The 20124-nt window shown below is 34.9% G+C and overlaps 2 protein-coding genes across 2 annotated transcripts in view; one reads left to right on the top strand and one right to left on the bottom strand.

Moving 5' to 3' along the window:
* Nucleotides 1-20124, bottom strand: part of EcR (Ecdysone receptor) — a 145394-nt gene that overhangs the window by 99161 nt on the left and 26109 nt on the right. The window lies entirely within an intron of this gene.
* Nucleotides 11956-13555, top strand: LOC136413648 (uncharacterized). The gene is made up of 6 exons (XM_066397324.1): nt 11956-12052; nt 12099-12344; nt 12399-12689; nt 12788-12976; nt 13021-13312; nt 13435-13555. Exons 1-6 carry the CDS (start codon nt 11956-11958, stop codon nt 13553-13555), a joined length of 1236 nt encoding a protein of 411 aa, XP_066253421.1.

Genomic DNA, 20124 nt, shown 5'->3' with positions numbered 1-20124 from the left:
TTACAACTATTACAAATCTAAAGTACACTCATCGGCAAAAGTCTTGCATCTCTATATTATTTCAATATTGAACCATTTTTTGAAATAGTTTTTTTTTAATTTATTTTTTTGTTTATTTGCTTCTTTGATTTTTGATCATAGCCATCGGTACTCAATCTCTGCCCAATGTATTATTTATATACATGAAAGTATAAATATTGGGGAGGTGCAAGATTTGCCGCTGAGTGTATGTGTTCAAAATGTTTTCCATTCTTTTGAAGACACCAATTAAGACGATTATGAATAGGCCTTGTAACCTTCCGCAATACATAAAAAAGTCGAAGGTGGCTTTAAACAAATTTCAAATTATTTTTGCTTTTATCACATTGTCAAACATTGTTAGCATTACATTATTAATTAGTTAAGTTCTAAATATTAAAAATAATTTTCTTTTGTCATGGAGTAGAACCGAGAAGATTTTACCAGTACCCTTCGTAGACCTTATCAGTACTCTTCGTGGCCATGATTTTCATATTAGGAGAATGTGAAAGGAACTGTTTTTTGTCAAGTCGAGTTTATGCTTAGTGTTATCCCGAACGAAGACATCCAGACAAAAGAAGCCTGCAAAATTTATTACAAAAGTTTGTGAAAACAGGAAATGTTGACTATACGCCACCAATTAGAAACAAATCGGTTAAAACAGAAGAAAATGCATCGACCGTACTATTAGCTGTTACGGAAAACCCCTCTGTTACTCAACGAGCAATTGCTAATAATTTAGATGTAGGCAGAAGATCTGTTCAGCGGATTTTGAAGGAAACCCGTTTTCATGCTTATCATGTCCAGTTGCATCAAGAATTCCATGAAGGGGATTTTGAGCGACGTATCGAATTCTGCAACTGGGTGCACAGTAAAATTAAAGCCAATGTTGATCTCTTCAACAAAATTTTGTTTTCTGATGAAGCCGTCTTTCGTAAAAATGGATTCGTAAATCGTCATAATTTCCATTAGTATTGCAACCATAATCCGAGTTTTTTTCGGCAAATTGATAGATAGCACAGATGAACAGTTAACGTCTGGGGGGAATTATTGGGGAACATGTTATTGGACCATACTTTTTTAATTGCAGTTTAAATAGACGTTCATATTAGGATTTTTTGGAAAATCAATTGCCAAATTTATGTGAAAATTTACCATTAGCTGTAAAGAATACAATTTGGCTGTAACACGATGAAACCCCGGCACATTATCTTTCATTTTTTAAATGAAAACCTGTCCTTTTTTTGGTGAATTCGATAGAGTTTAAAGAAAGAAAACCGTCTGTGGAAAAAAAATTGATTTTACTTATTATTAAATTTATAAATAAAAAGTAAAACTGTGATTTTGCGTTTTATTTATCTGCAGTGCATTGATGAAAATATTATCAATAAAAACTTTACCATTTTTTTCACTATCTTTGCAAACAATATCAAATTTAATGTTTGATTCGTTGTATTAATTGGCAAGAAAATTTAATTTCAAAGTTTATTTATAAATTTAGTAATAAATAAAATCAATTTCTTTTCACAGACGGTTATCTTTCTTTAAACTTTATCGAATTCACTAAAAAAAAAAGACAAATTTTCATTTAAAAAATGAAATACACGACACTTTCTTCCGGAATCAGGATAAAACATATTTTTCTGATTACAGCGACATCTGTCGCGAATAAGAAAACAATTTTAGACAAACCCCACGTAATTTTCGTGTTAAAATTCGAATCTGCAATAAAAAATTGGGGTTGCCTTTTAAGATTTTAAAGTTACTCCTGCCCTACCCCCAGGTGATAGGCTTGGGAAGTTATGGTTGGTATCATTCAGTGGGCCCCTTCGAAACAAACAAATCTTATTTGGAACTGTTTTCAATTCGATGCGTAATTTTCGAGATATTCTAATTCGTCAGATTAAATGAACTACTCGGTATATATAGATGCACATAGGGCTGAAATCATATTTGACGAAAATAAGAAAATTCAGTTTTACTTTAAGAAGTTTTGGAAAATTTTGGAATTCAAAAGACTTGCATTTTTTCAATCTAAGCAACGTTAAATGATATAGACCAAAATCACACAAAGTTAAAATATTTTACATGGTATTACTTTCATAAAATAAATAGTGCTTCTATAGGAAATATTTGCAATTTTGGTAATATTATCCACGCAAATCGAATTCTGTGCACCTATATGTAAGAGAAAAATAAATAAATAACATTTCCTATTTTTTAACCCTTCAAAAGCTAAAAATGAGGCAAATTCTTGATAATCACATCACCTTTCTTGGGGATCCGACATGTATATCATCCACATTTCAGTAAAAAGTTCATTTACATACTAACGTTTTGCATACATATACGGATCTTCACCCAAACCGGAATGTTTAGTTTTCTCAAAGAAAATTTTGATGATGTACATATATGTATATCTATGTATAATACTTGTATACATATACATAGATATGATTATTAATTAATATTAAAGCTTTAGCACCATTTGGTTTCTAATGCATTAAAAACCACACTTTATGTGAAGGAAAAAGGGAGATAAGAGCCGTTCTGGTGGAAGGCAGGTATAATAAATAATACACTTAAAGCCTCATATAGGATAAACCCACATTTAGGGATTTAAGTTTCAGCTGGGTGGTAATGGGCTTTTATCCTTTTTGGATGTAAGTATGAGGTTGGACAATTTTAGAAAATAACCATGTGTCTGAAGATACCAAATTGGTTAATGTGATATTCTTTAAGGTTTAGGTTTTAATTCAGTTAGTTGAGGTTGGCATATTATTTACTACACGTAAAGAGAGTTATTTGATTGTATTTTGTTATTTTTCCTTGGGTGACATTTCCTTAGTCATCTTTAATGGATAATAAACGAACATAATAAATCTGGTTAATTATTTCTCAGCATCCCCACCACAAAAATAACATAATCGATTTTTGCTCCCCTTCCCTGAAACCTGAAACAGTATTCTCAACATGCATGCAATGTATTATTAATATTCTTTCAACGAAAATCACTTAAGAAACATGTTCCGAAGTAATAGAATTTTTTCGTTTTTTTTTTACTACAATTTTATTTAACTTCCTGCTTTCAAATCTGAAATAAAATACGAAAAATCATCGCTTTTTATGGACTAGTTGCGCATGTTAATGCTCCTGGCAACCCCCTTCCATCAAGGTATCTGGGGAAATTTTATTAGTGAAGAAAAATTTCTAATTTATATTGCCTGTTAAGGTATTTTTAGATTTTATTTTCAAATATTCCAATGCAACTCTTTGCCTCGACTTCCAATCATTACATCTTTCGTACCAATTAAGTGACATTTCGGCATTAAGGTACAGAAAAAAAAAGATTCTTACATGTGGAGTACAACATCGTTCAAATGCCTTTCTGTTTTATAAAAATTATCTCGATGCTTTTACAAATTTAAACTGTAACCTGTCCAAGATATTCCACATAAAGTCTCAATTTTCTTAGCAATTTGTTATGAAGACGTTGACACATAAAAAATAGAAGTGATAATCGACAAACCTTTCTTTTAACTCAAAATCTCTATTTTCTCCAAATTTACTATAAAATTAATGAATACTAATATATTCTTAGCAGCAATTAAGGCTTAGCACGCATTTGCGATTTTATATCGTGCAACTAAAGTCGCAAACGTAGGTGCGCGTATAGAATAAGCGCATAATAGAAGCAAAAACCTACACTTGCGACTTTTTATCGCACCACAATAACGAAATAGAATTCAAAGAGATAGGTACTATGATCATTCTTGTTTTTCACTACCAGAAAAAAAGCAAAAGCGCTATGGGGTGCATCCAATTGTAAGCAGCAGATTGCTAAAAGGATAATTTCACACACTTCATCACGAGATAACAGAATATCGTCGAAAATTCTTCCAATTTTTTGTCGTACGAATGCAAATAGTTTCAATGAACTGCTTGAACTAGTAGGGGCTCATATAACTTACCAAAACATTAGATGGAGGAAAACCGTGTCAGCAGACGAACGAGTATCAGTGATTTTAAGATAAAAAAAGTGTTTAAATATAATTTATTTCCTTAATTAACTTATAAATGACATTTGAACATAAAGAATATTCTTTGGTTTTTTTTCAATACATCCTTATATATTTAGCTTTTTACCAGTGAGATACATCATATACTACTTCACTACTTTCGAATGATACTTCAAATGTTGCATTGATCAACGATGGGAATGATGATGGTAATGAAATTGACGTGGGTATATAATGAATAGGGTTCATGGTATTTGCTGAGTGCGATTCAATATGAGAAAATGATTCCTCCTGTGATAGAGCAAACCATTGGGTGACATTTAGCTGGATGAGAACTGTTCCGAAATCATATAATATTATTGGATGATAATTGAAGATGGTGAAAGCTGTTGAATTAATGTTGCATATTATGGAGAGTTATAGTTTTTGGCACACTTCATCACATTTAATATTTCTATTTTTGCAAAATGCTTTTGGTCGATGTTCAGTTTTTTCAACGTAGGAACAAACATCAGAGCGAAATTCTTATCATCTAGTTGTTTCTTGCTTTTTAACACCAATATGTTCAGGAGGGTTTTTTCATAAAATGTTTCTGTCGACCTTTTTGTTACTTTATTTTTTAACTGTAGAACTTTTTTTTTATTGGATAGTTTCATTTATATTTGTATTTTCACCTTCAGTTACTACTTTACTGCTGGTTGGTCGTTCCTTCATACATAGACTTAAAAACAGCATAGAATCAAAGAACATATAGTATTTCCTTCTTTTCTTGGCTGCTTGACTAGACCTGCTACTCTTCTTACAAAGTAATCTTTTTAATTTTTCCATTTTCTTTGGACATCTCCGAATAATGAATACTGAAATTTAGCTATGCCGTGTATATTACCAAAAAAAGGTGATGTAGTAGATAAACGTAGGAAAGAAACATTATTGTAGTTAAAATTCAAATCTAAACTCACTTTGGCTACCAATGCACCACAAAACAATAAGGCTGCAGTTGAAAAATATCAAATGCATGCAGGTCTATGGTAGTACAACTGTGTGAGTTTAACTTGAGACAATCGAGTCGCAAAAAAAATAAGGCTAATTGCAACTTTTTAATCGCTGTGATTTTTTAATCGCAAGTACACACTAAGCCTAAGCTCTGTGTTCTTAATATCGAGCATGAAACTGCCATCGTTCGTTTAAATCAGCTGTCTTCCCGGATCCCTCATTAGAGCCCTTTGATACCAAAATCCATAACTGTCCCATTAGTTAACCTAAATTATGGTGCTGGCGGCATCCCTTAACACTATTGATGCTCCTATATCCAGCTCCGTTACAAATGATTCAAGGCAAAAGGGATGCAAAACAGGCCCATGACCCATATATTTAGATGTTTTCAGGGTCAATTTTCCTCTTCTACAAGAAAATCGCTCCCAAAAATATTGGCTCTTATAGCTTTATTGAGTGTTCCTACATAGGCACTATTTGTCATAAACCAGAAACAACTTTCCCAAAGACATAGGTAGTTTACTGTTGTTATTGCCCACTTATGGAATCGTCATCTGATTTTGGGGAAATTTATGCTGACAAGTTGAAAGGATCTTAAGCCATTTCTGCTCCTATCAAGCAATGATGAAGATGTTAGGAACATCGTCTAAGCTGATCTGTGGTTTAACGACTGCTTTCAGGAAATGTGTGTTTTCCTTATCAGTCTTTCGATCTAGCTTTATATGGGATTTACATTGGCCTTTAAACTGATTACCATTGACTAGCATAGAAAGGTGAAAAGATCGGTTGACTAAATGATTACATCATTACTAAATTAAGTACATTTTAAACGAAGAATAAAAACTGAGGCAATCAATTTATAGGGTTGCCAAAAAGCTCTAAAATTTCTTTATTAAATCGTTATCATTAAATATCCAAGTTTAGGTTTTACTGCCTTTTTATAACAGTTTTAATACTTTTTGTTCTCAGCCCGAGAGTTTATAAGAGTAAAACAGTTAAAAAAACACAAAAATAAAGTAATAGGTATGTACCTCTATAATTTAATTTCACTTTTATCATCATAAGCAATCAAAATGAATTATCGAACTCTGGACAAAAGGGAGTGTAATTTTATACAGTGTAGTTTTTTTTAATCTAAATTGTTTATATGTAAGGATGTGCATGTTTAGAATAGCACCATCATAAAAATAGTAGAGAAACATCTGCGCCAACCGTTGTGGATGTGTTTATTTATCCAGTGCACTAATGTTAGGACGTATATTAGTCAATTCGTCCTGAAGCATGAAATTTTTCAACTATGTTGACCATATGTCCTATTTCCAAAAAAATAACAAAACCTTATCGTTTTGCAAAAATTCACCATTTATCATTTTTTATTTATTAAAGAAGACATTAAATTAAAAATATATTAAACTAATTCCCTAATTAAATTTTAGAGTAGATTTAAAAAGGCATAAAAGATACATTTAAATGAATCTTGGAGCACGTGGGTAAACATTTGTTCCATTTTTCGTTATTATTTAAATGAATTTAAAGAAAAATGGACTCATCTCTCATCGTTGCGCCCTCAAAAAGAATAACAAATTTAATCCAACTTTGAGCACATAATAAATATATATAACAAGTATTTTAGAAACCTTTGAAATTCGTTGGTTCTTTAACTTTAGTTAATTCTCTTAAGTATAGTATAACTAAATTCCGAAATTTAAAATCAGGAAATATGACCTCTATTGACTGGCAACAGTGTTTAAGTCAGCATGAAAGAGTAAATGTAAGATGAGATGCCTGTCCACTGCCCAGGACCTGCCGCGATCGCTAAAGAGCGACATTGCCGATGTTAGCTTTTAGTTTGTAACTTAATTATTTTTTAGGAAATATTAATAATAATTATTGTGTAGAACTTAAACACGATAATCTCAATAATTGTGACATTAATTTGATAATATTTATTAGTATAAATGAGCAGTGTGGGAGTAAGTATGGTTGGAGAAATTTTGGAAGGAAAGTGTGCAATAAACTGTTGGTATGAAGTGATGATATGACCCCGTCATCGTTTCATGAGCATCGCTAAAATGATGATGGGGTGATGTTTTCAAAAGCAGGCTAAAACATTTTACCTTTTTCATGATAAAAGGATTCTGCTTACATCTTAATGAGTTCAATGATTTCTTCTAATAATTTGGTTTCTCCCTCTTCTTTCGCAGGAGTGTTTCTCTAGCCAACAATAGCAGTATGGTTCCTCAAGTTCTATGAGCAATTTACTATCGTTCTCGAACTATCTTCAACAGACCGGATTCGTTTGTATCTGCATCTCGTGGCTGGTGCGACGCCAAGGCCATCTGATTTAAGAGTCGGGATTGCTTGTGAAAAGCCTTTATGTATGTATTAAGTGTGTGCATTCGATATTTATATGTCTGGGACGTCCTCTTAACGTTAGTGGGCTTAAGTGTGCCTCAACTCCCTTCCCAGCCGAGATATGATGGCCAATAATTCTAGTAAAAATATTTGCTTTGGCATATAAAGTGGATGTTTTTAGTGACCCTCTCAACATCAAAAATATGGTAGAAGGCTGCTGTGTGATGGTAAAAATGGTCACCATGAATTCCTCATTGAGTTAACAACGTAGAATCTTATGTGAATCTGTAAAGACAAGGTCAACAGAAGACACGATGGTTTAGAATGCACAATTGATGATTTCGAAAGGATCAAAAGAATTTTATACAATAGCTTAATCTATCAGGACTAACCTCCTCTATTCCGAATTGAATACTAAAAATTTAAATTCTATGCTTCAAATGAAAAAAATAGACGTTACCTTTTTAGATCAAAAATCACAAACTTGTCTATTATATACCTAAATTCTGTTTCTGGCCGTTCACAAATAACAGGTCAAAAATTGACAAATTCAAGGCAAAAACAAAACTCCAAAAACATTTTCTAATTCCTATGAGAGTTATAATGTTTAAACAGAGTTGTTCTGAGTTGGTAAAAAAAAAAAAGGAAATCAGGTCACTGAATGTATCAGAAAGAGAAGTTCGGTCGTATTGTCTCAAGAGATTTTAGCTTTAGAAAGAATAATCTAATTTTAATCAAATTTAGATCCAATCCAAATTACTAATACAGAATTGTTTCAAAAAGCATCTTGAATGCTGTCAACAATCGAGCCAAAATATCCTAACCTTTCATATCTTTTACCTATTAATAGAGTCGTTTTCAGCAGTCGCTTAAAGTAGCTATAAATCCACGACAACAAAGTACTAAAAACTTTAATTGTAGGTAAGTGTTAAGTACGCTTTATGGGATTGGTCACTGGTACCCCATAAAAATGTTTGGGTTTAAACTCAGGGTTTACGACATTCACTGGAGCGACGCATTTAGCGATATATCTAACGTTGAACGTTCGTAGCACTTGACTGCAACGTTAATAGCTGAAATTTGAAATGGCGGTCTGCATTCTTGCGATGACGTCAGTGGCGTTTAAATACCCCGGAGGCACAACCTCAGAAATGGAGAGAATTTATACTAAGAATTTTGTTCTCTGTAAATGTCCTAAAAAGAATTATCAGAATACTACAATAAATGCAAGTTCATTTTTGGGAAGTTTGGTTGTTACATTAAGCTGTAAAAACACTAATACACGAATGCCTTTTTCAGTTTAAATTGCATGTGTGTATAGTTCTAAAAAATTAAAAAAGATAATTTAATGATTCACATCCTCGAAGAATACGACCTCAATATCGAAACATTTCAGTTCATTTCGATATCGCTAGGACGACCAGGGATATTATCGCGGATAATGGCATAAATGCATCAAAATTACCGATAATTTTTACTTGAAAATGTATTTCTAAAAACTGCATGAGTTTATTTTGACATTTGGTACAAAAGAAGAACATACGTACACTATGCGCCCTCGTACTTATTTCATCCCAAATTACATTCATGCATATTGCCCTAAAACGGATCGATAATTTTCAATGCACTTATTATAGTATATTTGTAGTATGCAATAGTGCAAATTATCACTGCAATTCACCATTGATTGATTTCGCATAACAATGAGGTGCCTCTGTGACATCCGTATAGTATACATATTCCATTCGTTGAGATCTTTCGGCAGAGATTTTATTAGTAGATATTGTCAGCCCTAGAGTATCACAATTTGGCGAAGCTCGTGAAAGCACGTTCTGGTCGTACTATCGTGTAATTTCTCAGGGTAATTACTATTGACCCTTCGAGCAACTTGTTGCAAATTGAATCTAAGAGCAGATGTCCACTTTTCCGTTTTACAACTACTGACTCCAGATTTCGGTACCAATAAATGTTTCTTCCCGACCTTCTTACTGATAGGTTTGGAAAATTACTCAAATTATACAAAAGCTCACTTTTTAACGAATATTCACTCAGTACACATCGCAACCGGTCACTCATAACACTCTATCTTACACTTACTAATTTTATTTAAGGTACAATACCTTATAGTGACTGTAACGTTGTATTCTATATCCATTACTTTAACAAATAATAATTAATAAATCATGTTAATCGGTACGTGCATTAGTTGAATAACTAATATCATTTCGTTTATAATTTTAAATAAATGAATCAAACATTGGTCCTTCGAGCCGGATCTAGAACACATATCAACACGAGTAAGGTGAAATTTAAGTGCATCGACAATTCATCAAGGACGCAAGTACACAACGAGTGCTTGTGGTGCCAACTATCAACGTGATCGAGATCATCGTAAGTGCCGGGTTAAGTTAATGCAAAGACGATATCGACAATTCAACAAGGACGCAAGACGAACCAAGTGCTTGAGGTGCCAGCTAGCAACGAGGTCGACATCGTCGTGAAGTGTCTGATCAATCATCACAACAACTAGTGAAGCGGGAAGTCAACAGAACGTAAGCCATATCCTTTCATTTATTCTTAATTTGTCATATTCATCAAGTCTCGATTTATAATTGCATTACGAGCAGCCATATATTGCATACCTAAACAAGCATGACTGATGACGATTTAAAGAATAAACACAGAGTAATTAAGGCAAAAATCACTTGTTTTAGAAAATTCCTAGAAGATCCTGCGAATAGGGACAAGCACTACCAAATATACGCACGCTTGACAGGTCATGAGTCACTCTGATCAGAATATAATCATATACAAGGTCAAATCGAAGCATCGATCCAAACGGGAGATATGGATGCAATAGCAAAGGAATCAGACGAATACGACTATTATGAATTGGTTAACTTGGAAGAACTAATGGTAAATACAAATAACAGGGATAGAACGGGACAAGAAAACACAATCGTGCAGTCAAGCACACCATCCAATAACGCACCTGTGTTAAAGCAATTACCACAGATATCATTGCCCAAATTCAATGAGGATTTATCAAAATGGATAAATTTCAGCGATTCATTTAATTCGTTAGTCAATTCATAGACGTCATTGTCAAAAATCGATAAATTCAATTATCTTAACAACGCACTTGAAGGTGAAGCCGCGAGCGCGGTTCAGTCGTTAGGCATTTCAGAAATAAATTATGATCATGCGTGGAAGAAGCTTCAGGATAGGTATGAAAATTCTGAAGAGTTAATTCAGCATCACACACAAGCCTTATATGAACTTACACCCATGACAAAAAATTCATACACAGATTTATGCCGTCTCATTGATGATGTGCACAATCATCTAATCGCCTTAAGGAGTATGGAGCAAGCAAAAGGCACATGGGATTCGTTTCTCACACATTTAATGTACAAAAAATTGGACGACGAAACTCAAAGAAGTTGGAGTAAGCGTACATTGAGTACCGTAAATCAAAGAACATTCGACGATTTCATTGTAACCCTAGAAAGCCATTGCAAATATTTACAAACAGATTTCATCGAGAAACAATTAATCGCGTAGAATTAAAGAAAGCGAGCCAATCATAAAGGCGGTAAAAAGACAAGTGAACGCGCTATATCATTAGCCACAATTATGAATTCGTGCCCAGAATGTAAGGAGAAACACCCCATCTACATGTATAAAAGGTTCAGAAATAGAGACATTCAAGGACGTATTGAGCGTACAGGGGAGTTAAAGTTATGTTTTAATTGTTTGAGGTCGGATCATCAAAACAAATCATGCTCTGCGGGTGCGTATAAGAAATGCAATCGTCATTACATTCTACTAAGCTCAACAACGAACTAAACGACATATCTAGTGAAAATAGCATTGCATCTGAGAGGCCTGTTAATTTCACCGAATTAACCGTTCAATCATCAGGCAACACTTCAACATATGTGATACTTGGTACTGCTGTTGTACAAGTATATGATCACAAAGGAGTTATCCATGAATGCCGTGCATTGTTGGATTCAGGATCACAGATCCATTTCATCACGCAAGACCTTTGCAACAAGTTAAGGTTGATCAAAACAAGTACGGATACAACGATTTCCGGAATATACTAATCAACAGTTAGTTTGAACCATAAAACATTATTGAAATTACAATCGCGCATTACGGGTTTCAAAATAACAATCACTTGCTTAATCACCCCAAAAATAAGAGATGACATGCCCAACAGTAAGATAAACAGGAAGTGCATACGATTATCAACTGGAATTGAGTTAACTGATCCATCATTTGACGACAGTCGACTAGTTGACCTTCTCATAGGTGCTGGACTACTCTGAGATTTTCTATGTGTTGGTTAAATAAAAACCAGCAGAGACCAACCTCTTTTACAAAAGATGAAACTAGGTTGGATCATTACAGGGAGCATTCAACAGAAATCCCAATTGTTACGTGATAAGGCATCATGTTATATGATAATAAACACACAATTACACCAATAAGTGGAGAGATTTTAGGCATCTGAGGAGTGCACACAAAATAGTGGAACTCCTCCATTAAAATTCTTTGATCCATGCGAGCAATTGTTTGTATCATCGACGTCTGGAGACTCAAATGGCAGATTTATATAATAGTAAATCTACCATTCAATGACAAAAGGGATCAGTTAGGTGAATCATATCACATAGCAATGAAGCGTTTCTTATCAATGGAAAGGAAATTCAAATCAAATGCATATGGAATATACCAAATTCATACAAGAATGCGAGCATCTTGGGCATATGTCGAGGCTATCACAACAGCAAATAAAAGAAGCGAACAATGGTTTCTATCTTCCACATCATGCGATTATCAAGGAACAGAGTACGACTATCAAACTCCGAGTCGTATTTGACGGTTCGATAGTTACCATTTCAGGTCTGTTCTTAAACGATGTTCAACACGCTGAATACGAGATTCAAAGTAAGCTATTTTCGATATTATCGAGATTCAAGAAACATAAATATATTATTGCAGTTGATGTGAAACAAATGTATCGGCAAATTTGGGTACCAAAGGAGAATAAATGTTATCAACGCATTGTGTGGCGCCCAGATGACACACAACCCATACAAATATTTGAACTAAATACAGTTACATATGGCACGAGACTTGGTGCATATTTAGCCAAACGATGTCTTAGGCAAATTGGCAAAGAAAACAAGGAAGCACATCCTAACAACAGTGAAGTCATCATCAATGATTTTTATGTAGACGACCTACTTACGGGCATAAATATCATTGACACTGCTCAAGAATTAAGGCAGAGTTTAACACAATTACTAAGAACGAGAGGATTTGAATTATGAAAGGGCATCCAATGATGCACAGATATTAGAAGATGTGACAACAACAACAAGTGATAGAATCCAATAAGGATCCTAAAACGTTAGGATTGAAATGGAAAACCAACACTGATGAACTATTGATTACAATAAGTCCACGAGAAAAAAGGAAAATAACCAAAAGGTCAATATTATCACAAGTCGCTCAAATATTTGACCCATTGGGGCTTATTGCACCTATCACTGTTCATGGAAAAATCATTTTACAACGTATGTGGCCATTTTAAATTAGGTGGAATGAGTCATTGCCCCAGGATTTACATATAATCTGGAAGGAGATTCAACAAGGGTTCATTATTTATATAACATTCAAATACCTCGCAGAGTATTAGGTGACCAAATCATACGATTAGAACTCCACGGTTTCAGCAATGCATCTGAAAGGGCATTTGGAGCGTGCATTTACTTAAGATCAACAGATAAGAATCAAAATCACACAATTCAATTACTTTGTGCGAAATCAAGAGTTGCACCGCTGAATATGTCTATACTTAGGTTAAAACTATCGGCGGCGTTATTATTAGCTCAATTGGCCAGTGAAGCCAGGCAAGCTTTATAAACAAAAATCGATGGTCAATGCTTTTAAAGTGACTCCATGATTACGTTAGCATGGATTAAAGGCCAATCGAACAGGTGGAAGACTTTTAGTTATAATAGTAAGCTAATAGTATTGGAGAAATACAACGATTAACTAACGACAATTGGGCACATGTCACTTCTGAAAATAATCCAGCAGATTTGGTGTCGTGCAGTGTAGATCCAATGCAAATATCCAATTCAATATTGTGATGGCATGATCATTGGTGGTTATCTCAAGACAATACATCATGGCCGTGTAAGGACACAAGCAGAGGAGGATATAAACGATGAAAAACGCATAACATCTATGATCATTCTCACCAATGTCACTTAACCCTTCAATTTGTTTAGCCAAATCTCATCATGGCCACGACTCATTCAGGTAATCGCATATTGTTTAAGGTTCATACACATAACTCGCAATAAAAACAAGAAGATAAAAACATCAACATTGGCCACCAATGAAATACGGCGGGAATAAAGGTGTCTTATTAAAATAGCTCAGCAAGGGAGTTTTTATGAAGAGTTGAAACATTTGAGGGCGTCGTAATCGGTGGCAAAATCTAGCAGACTATCATCATTGAATCCTTTATTCCATGCTGGATGTCAAGCCCTAATATCCTCAGCTAAGATGATAGTATGTAAAATTGTCAAAAAATGCTTCACATGCACTCGATTGCAAGGCATCACTACTCAATATATCATGGGCAATTTACTATCATTATGCACCACTTCAACTCGTTCATTTTGCATTAGTGGTTGATTATGCTGGACCATTGTACTTAAGGGAAAGAGCTCGCAGTCGTTACTATTAAGGCATATACATATGTATATATAGTAGAAGTTTTGAATGGAACAGTCCATAAGTAAGATGCCAAACATATGCGGCCAAAATCCTCCAACACGTCGATTTTTATTTTTCTTGCAATTTTTTTGATGGTAAATTCACACATACAGGGTAGTCCAAAAATCAGATACGACCACTAACTTTGTTTTTTCAAATAGATATACCTATTTTTTATTTTATTTTTGAATTCTACGAAAAATTCTAAGTGTGTTCCATGTACCATGTCCTATACCTAAACGTAACAAGTCTTGAGAAATTTACGATTGAATATATCAAAAACTAAAATTTTTAATTTTTTTTTTCATTTCTGTGGTCCTGAAAAGGACCGATTTAATACATGATCACCTGACCTCACGCCTTCAGATTACTTTCTATGGGATTATCTTAAGAATAAGGTATACTTAAACCAACCAGCAAATATCGAAGCCTTAAAAGAAAGAATCCGTAATGAAATAAAAACAATTACCCCAGCAATGCTTCAAAATGTCAAGCAGGAGTTCGTTCATTGTCTTGCTTACTATCAAGTAGGTGGGATCCAATTTGAACATTTAATTTAATTGTTGCTTGTTGTTTAATTTTGTATTAAATCAGTCCTTTTCGCGACTAAAGAAATTTTAAAAGAAATCAAAAGTTTTAGTTGTTGATATGTTCAATCGTAAATTTCTCGAGACCTGTTGCGTTTGGATATAGGATATGGTACATGAAATTCATTTAAAATTTTGCGTAAAATTCAAAAATGAAATAAAAAATAAGTGTTTTCATTTGAAAAAACAAAGTTGGTAGTCATACCTGATTTTTGGACTACCCTATATACATTAATTTACCATCAAAAAAACCGCAAGAAAAAACAAAAATCAACGTGTCCGAGGATTTTGGCAACATATGTTAGACATCTCAGTTACATGGACTGTTCCATCCAAAACTTCCACTCTGTATGTATCTTTGTATGCTTCACTACCAAAGCTGTACACATCGAATTAGCACATGATTTAACAACAGACACGTTCCTGAATTGCCTATGATGATTCATTTCGCGTCGTGGTCATTGTCAAAAATTATATTCGGATAACGGGTTAAACTTTGTAGGAGCTCACAATCAGTTGAACGAATTGGGAGTTCTATTGCAGAGTAAAGGGTTTCAGGACAGGGTAAGGACATACGCAACAACTGAACAGATTGCTTGGCACTTAAATCCGTCATGTTAGTCTAATTTTGGCAGGTATGGAAAAGCGCGGTTAAGTTCGCGAAGTTTCATTTGAAACGCGTAGTCGGCGAAATCGAGTTAACGTACGAAGAAGTATACACTATACTAACACAAATCAAGGCTTGTTTGAATTCCCGTCCATTATCACCCCTATCAGATGATGCCAACGATCTAATCCCTTTAACTCCTGCACACTTTCTCATTGGAGAATCCCTAATGGTATTACCCGAGGTTAACGTGCGTGAAATCTCTATCAATCGCCTGGACAGGTATCAACACTTGCAATACATGGTTCAACATTTTTGGCGACGCTGGCAGCAAGAATATCTTCATCAACTGCAACAAATGGACTGCCAATTAAAACCAGGATCCACGGTCATTATTAAGGATGACAACTCGCCTTCTACTCGATGGCGCTTGGGGAGGATACCTCAGCTACATATGGGCATTAACAACATAACACGAGTTGTTTCACTAAGGACTTCGGATGGTATCACAAGGAGACCCGTAGTAAAAATTGTACCGCTACTAATGGACGCTGAGGACCATCCTTCTAAGGAAGAAGCATCAACAACAGCAATATCAAGGGACCCGGAATCATTCCAAGAACATTGTTAATTTTAGTATTATAATGTACAGTATTTGTTATTTTTTGTACAGTTACAAACATGCATTGTAGTATTAGGTACACATATACACAGTCTCACTTGCATAATGTCATACGGGAGTCCATATAGTCACAGAGCATCACATTCTTTTGAAATGGGTCATTTCAAAGGGGGGTATATGTTACATACTTCCGTGTATGTATACTATATTCAATTCATTGATATTTTTCGGCAGAGATTTTATTAATAGGGATTGTCAGCCCTACAATATCACAATTTGGCGAAGCCCGTGAAAGCACGTTCTGCTTGTACTATCGTGTAACTTCTCAGAGTAATTACTATTGACCTTTCGGGCGACATGTTGCAAATTGAACCTAAGAGCAAATGTCCACTTTTCCGTTTTACACAACTACCAACTCCAGATTTTGGTACCAATAAATATTCCCTCCCGATCTTCTTACTAATAGGTTTGGAAAATAACTCAAATTATACAAAAGCTAACTTTTCAACGAACATTCACTCGGTACACATCGCAACCGGTCACTCACGACACTGTATCTTACATTTACTAATTTTATTTAAGGTACAATATCTTATTGTAATTATAACGTTGTATTCTAGATTCATTACTTTAATAAATAATAATTAATAAATTATGTTAACCAACATGTACATTAATTAAATAACTAATATCATTTCGTTTGTAATTTTAAATAATCGAATTAAATGGCCTCTATCGCATTTTTAAAATATCAACACATTTTTATTGCTATAACAAAATAGTTTTGTGGCTCTAAATTCTTGATGAATTTGAGTTTTGCCGGGAGATTTTCGCACTTAACTTCAAAACGAATTTTACTCAAATTCTCGACAAATTCGGTATTTTTACCTTTACCACCGGTAAAATCTTTCTCCCTGTATAAATTTTCTACAAATTTGACTTCTTTGCCTATAATCAGCAGAACCATTTGCGATTCAAATCTTCGATGAAATTCCCCTTGAAGAAATTGCTGAATTGTTATAGATGTTCTTCTCCAGGTTTTTCGGTTCTTATTATGGCTTCTAATGAGCCCTTCGTAAGTTTTTCTTCAGACACAATATTGATTGATAATAATTTAGGAGGCTCTGCTATTTCTAAATTTCCAACAAATTTAACTCTATCCTTTATCCTCGGCAAAACTATTCTGCGATTCCGAAAAAATCTGACATTTTTATGTTTCGGTCGGCAAAATCAGACACAAAATTAACGAGGCGTAAAGACGAAACTACACTAAACAGTTTTAGGGCGCTTGTTTTTGCCACGGAAATATTAGTGTGATACCAACCAACTTGCTAGGCCTCGGGCACAATTTGGTTAGCGGCATAAAGTCGGTAAACTTCAAAGGAAATGCTGCGGCTTTCCGGTATTTCATCGGTTACTTTCAAATCGCCAAGGAGATGGGGTGTTTTAATAAATGAAGAAATTACACAAACGAACAATGGTAATGTCGAAAGACACATAATCAAACAATAGCGTTAAAATTCACTTCTACTACATATTTTTCTATTTGAATCCTAAAATATGTACCCAAAACCTGCATCTTCTTTGTTCTGCTTTAAAAATAAGTTATAATGCTATATATTTCATGAGAAGGTGATCAGAACAACATTTTAGATAGAATTTGAACACCCACTACAGACTCGATACCCAACGATTGCCATCTCAAAAATATCGTTAAACGGAAGCATGAGTGAGTGAGGCGATCCTGCATCTTGAACCAGCGGCAGGCGGCCCTGCCGTTGGTTCAAGCCGTTAAATTCGTGTCGCCGACAACAAGCCCCGGCTTAAGGGCCCCCGGACCACTTAGTCGCGCCACCGAATAGCTCCACTCGGTCGCTCATCAGCAATTATTATAGAACATGTCATATATTTCAATTCATACACAATGAAAAAATCCCGTTTAGGCAAGAAAAAACTGGAATCTGACAAGAAAATTGTACTTTTCGCCTTTTTACAATGCAATTACTTTCAATAAAGACGTGGACTTACATCGTTGCATCAAATAATAATGAACAGATTGACACGTAGATAATTTTTTATATTAACAATTCTAGTCATTCTCACTAGTCCGAATGGTCGATATCTCGTGTGCTCAAGTCGTCCGTTTGTAGCAGCTAGAATTGGAAAATGTCCGGCCAATGAAATATATTATTAAAATATAATATTAATCAGGTATATAACTTGTCAATTTCATTTTGTCAAATGTAAACTGTCACTATCATTGACGATATATGTCACTTTTCTATCATTATTGACGTTGTCGGTCAAATTAAAAAATATCCAGATATGACCTGTCCGCCTTGGTGAAATATTTCTATGGTGATTTGCCAACTGGAACCCTAAGTATGGAACTTCCCGAATAGTTGTTGATCCGAAAATTTAATAACAAAGATTGTTTTTCATGTATTAAATTTTTGCTTCAATTCATAGACCAAGAAGTAAAAAACATTCAAAATTTCTTATGTACTGCTACCACCTTCAAAAGTGACATTAAATTCCCGTCGGACTTTACTTTTTCGCGTCTACAACAGCAAGTTTTTCGTTCACATTCTCGACAAACTCATCACTTTTACCGCAACGTCAGGCAAAATCATCTTTAGTTGAAATTCGCCACAAAATTGCCTTTCTCACCACTACTGCCAGCAAAGTTTAGAACGTTCAAACTTCCTATGAATTTGTCATTCTGACCGTGACGGTCGGCAAAATTGTACCGCGCGTTCAAATTCTTGACAAATTTGACTTTCTCGCGCCTACGGCCAACAAAACTCTTTAGCGCGTTCCAATTCCCGATAAATTTGTCATTTATTACTTTTTTGCAATTACTGCAGATTTTTTACCTTAAAGCTGAGCGTATTAATGCAAGTCCACAATCCCAGGTTAATATTGTTTCGATTGGAGGATTTTTTTTGCCTTCCTCGGCAATGCAACATTTCGCAGGTACTCGGTAAGTGGCAAGTCATGTGCAGTGATGCACGAAGTCAAAAACACCACCAACCAGTACAAACAACCGTCTGGCGGACCAATTGAAGCAATGAAGCAATAATGAGCGTAAATAAAACAAATTACCTTGTAACCTCGTTCTCTGGTAATCCAATAACTTTCGCGTTATCACAACGTCACCAATCGTCTGTGCACAGTGTTGCAATCGCTTGCACTTAACCCGACGAGGTAAAGTGTGTTATCGTGGATCGACGTCGCGGTCGACTCCTGATAGATTTAGCTGCGAGAAACGCTTTTTTGACCCTGGTTGAGATGAGATGAGATCGGTCGCCGACGACGCCTTCGCCGTAGTGGCCCGGTTGCTGCGCTCGCGATGCTGCTGCTGCTGCTGTCGCTGCAACCATGCACACAGATAGATATGCCCTCAATGCGTGTGTACATATGTTTTCAAGGACAACTGCAATTATATAGGCTGCGCGATGGGTTTACACCGTTGCCACGGTTTTGGGCTATGTGGAACGGGTGAATGATGCCACTTTCTAGGTTGACTTCGCCACAAAACTGGACGCCTCTGATGTGCTTTGTATATTCTTCGGCGTAATTAGTTGCAATAGTTGGTTTTTTATTACAAAAAATATAGTATGACAGCTTCACGCTATGTAGAGCGGGTGCATGATGCCACTTTCTAGGTTGGTTGTTTCTGTACAGAATTGAATGCCTCTGATGCGATTTGTATATTCTTCATCCTAATTACTTGAAACTGACGATAGTTGGTTTTGACGAACTTGTTCCAAATTTATTTCAAATTCGCATTTGAACGAATAACCAAAAACCAAACGGTTTCGAATTACCGAGGATTTTTATTTTTTCGCAACTAAACGACCGGCAAATCATGTTGCGACTTTAAATTGTCGACTCGTTTTACATTTCCGCAAGACAAAATTTTTCCGCTCCTACGTTCGCTAAGGTCATTAAAGGAAATTAAACTAACAAGCAGAGAATACAGTTGCCGAAAAAATTAACAGACGTGTGTGTTAAGAATTCCTAACACATACGTGTATTAAGACAACATATTAATGATAGATGCAGTGCTATGAACTACTCTTGCTACAAGAATTCTTATACAGTATGTTCAAGATA

Source organism: Euwallacea similis, chromosome 14, assembly GCF_039881205.1.
Source record: "Euwallacea similis isolate ESF13 chromosome 14, ESF131.1, whole genome shotgun sequence".
In the NCBI taxonomy this organism is placed as follows: domain Eukaryota; kingdom Metazoa; phylum Arthropoda; class Insecta; order Coleoptera; family Curculionidae; genus Euwallacea; species Euwallacea similis.
This window is presented reverse-complemented; position numbering and strand designations above follow the sequence as displayed.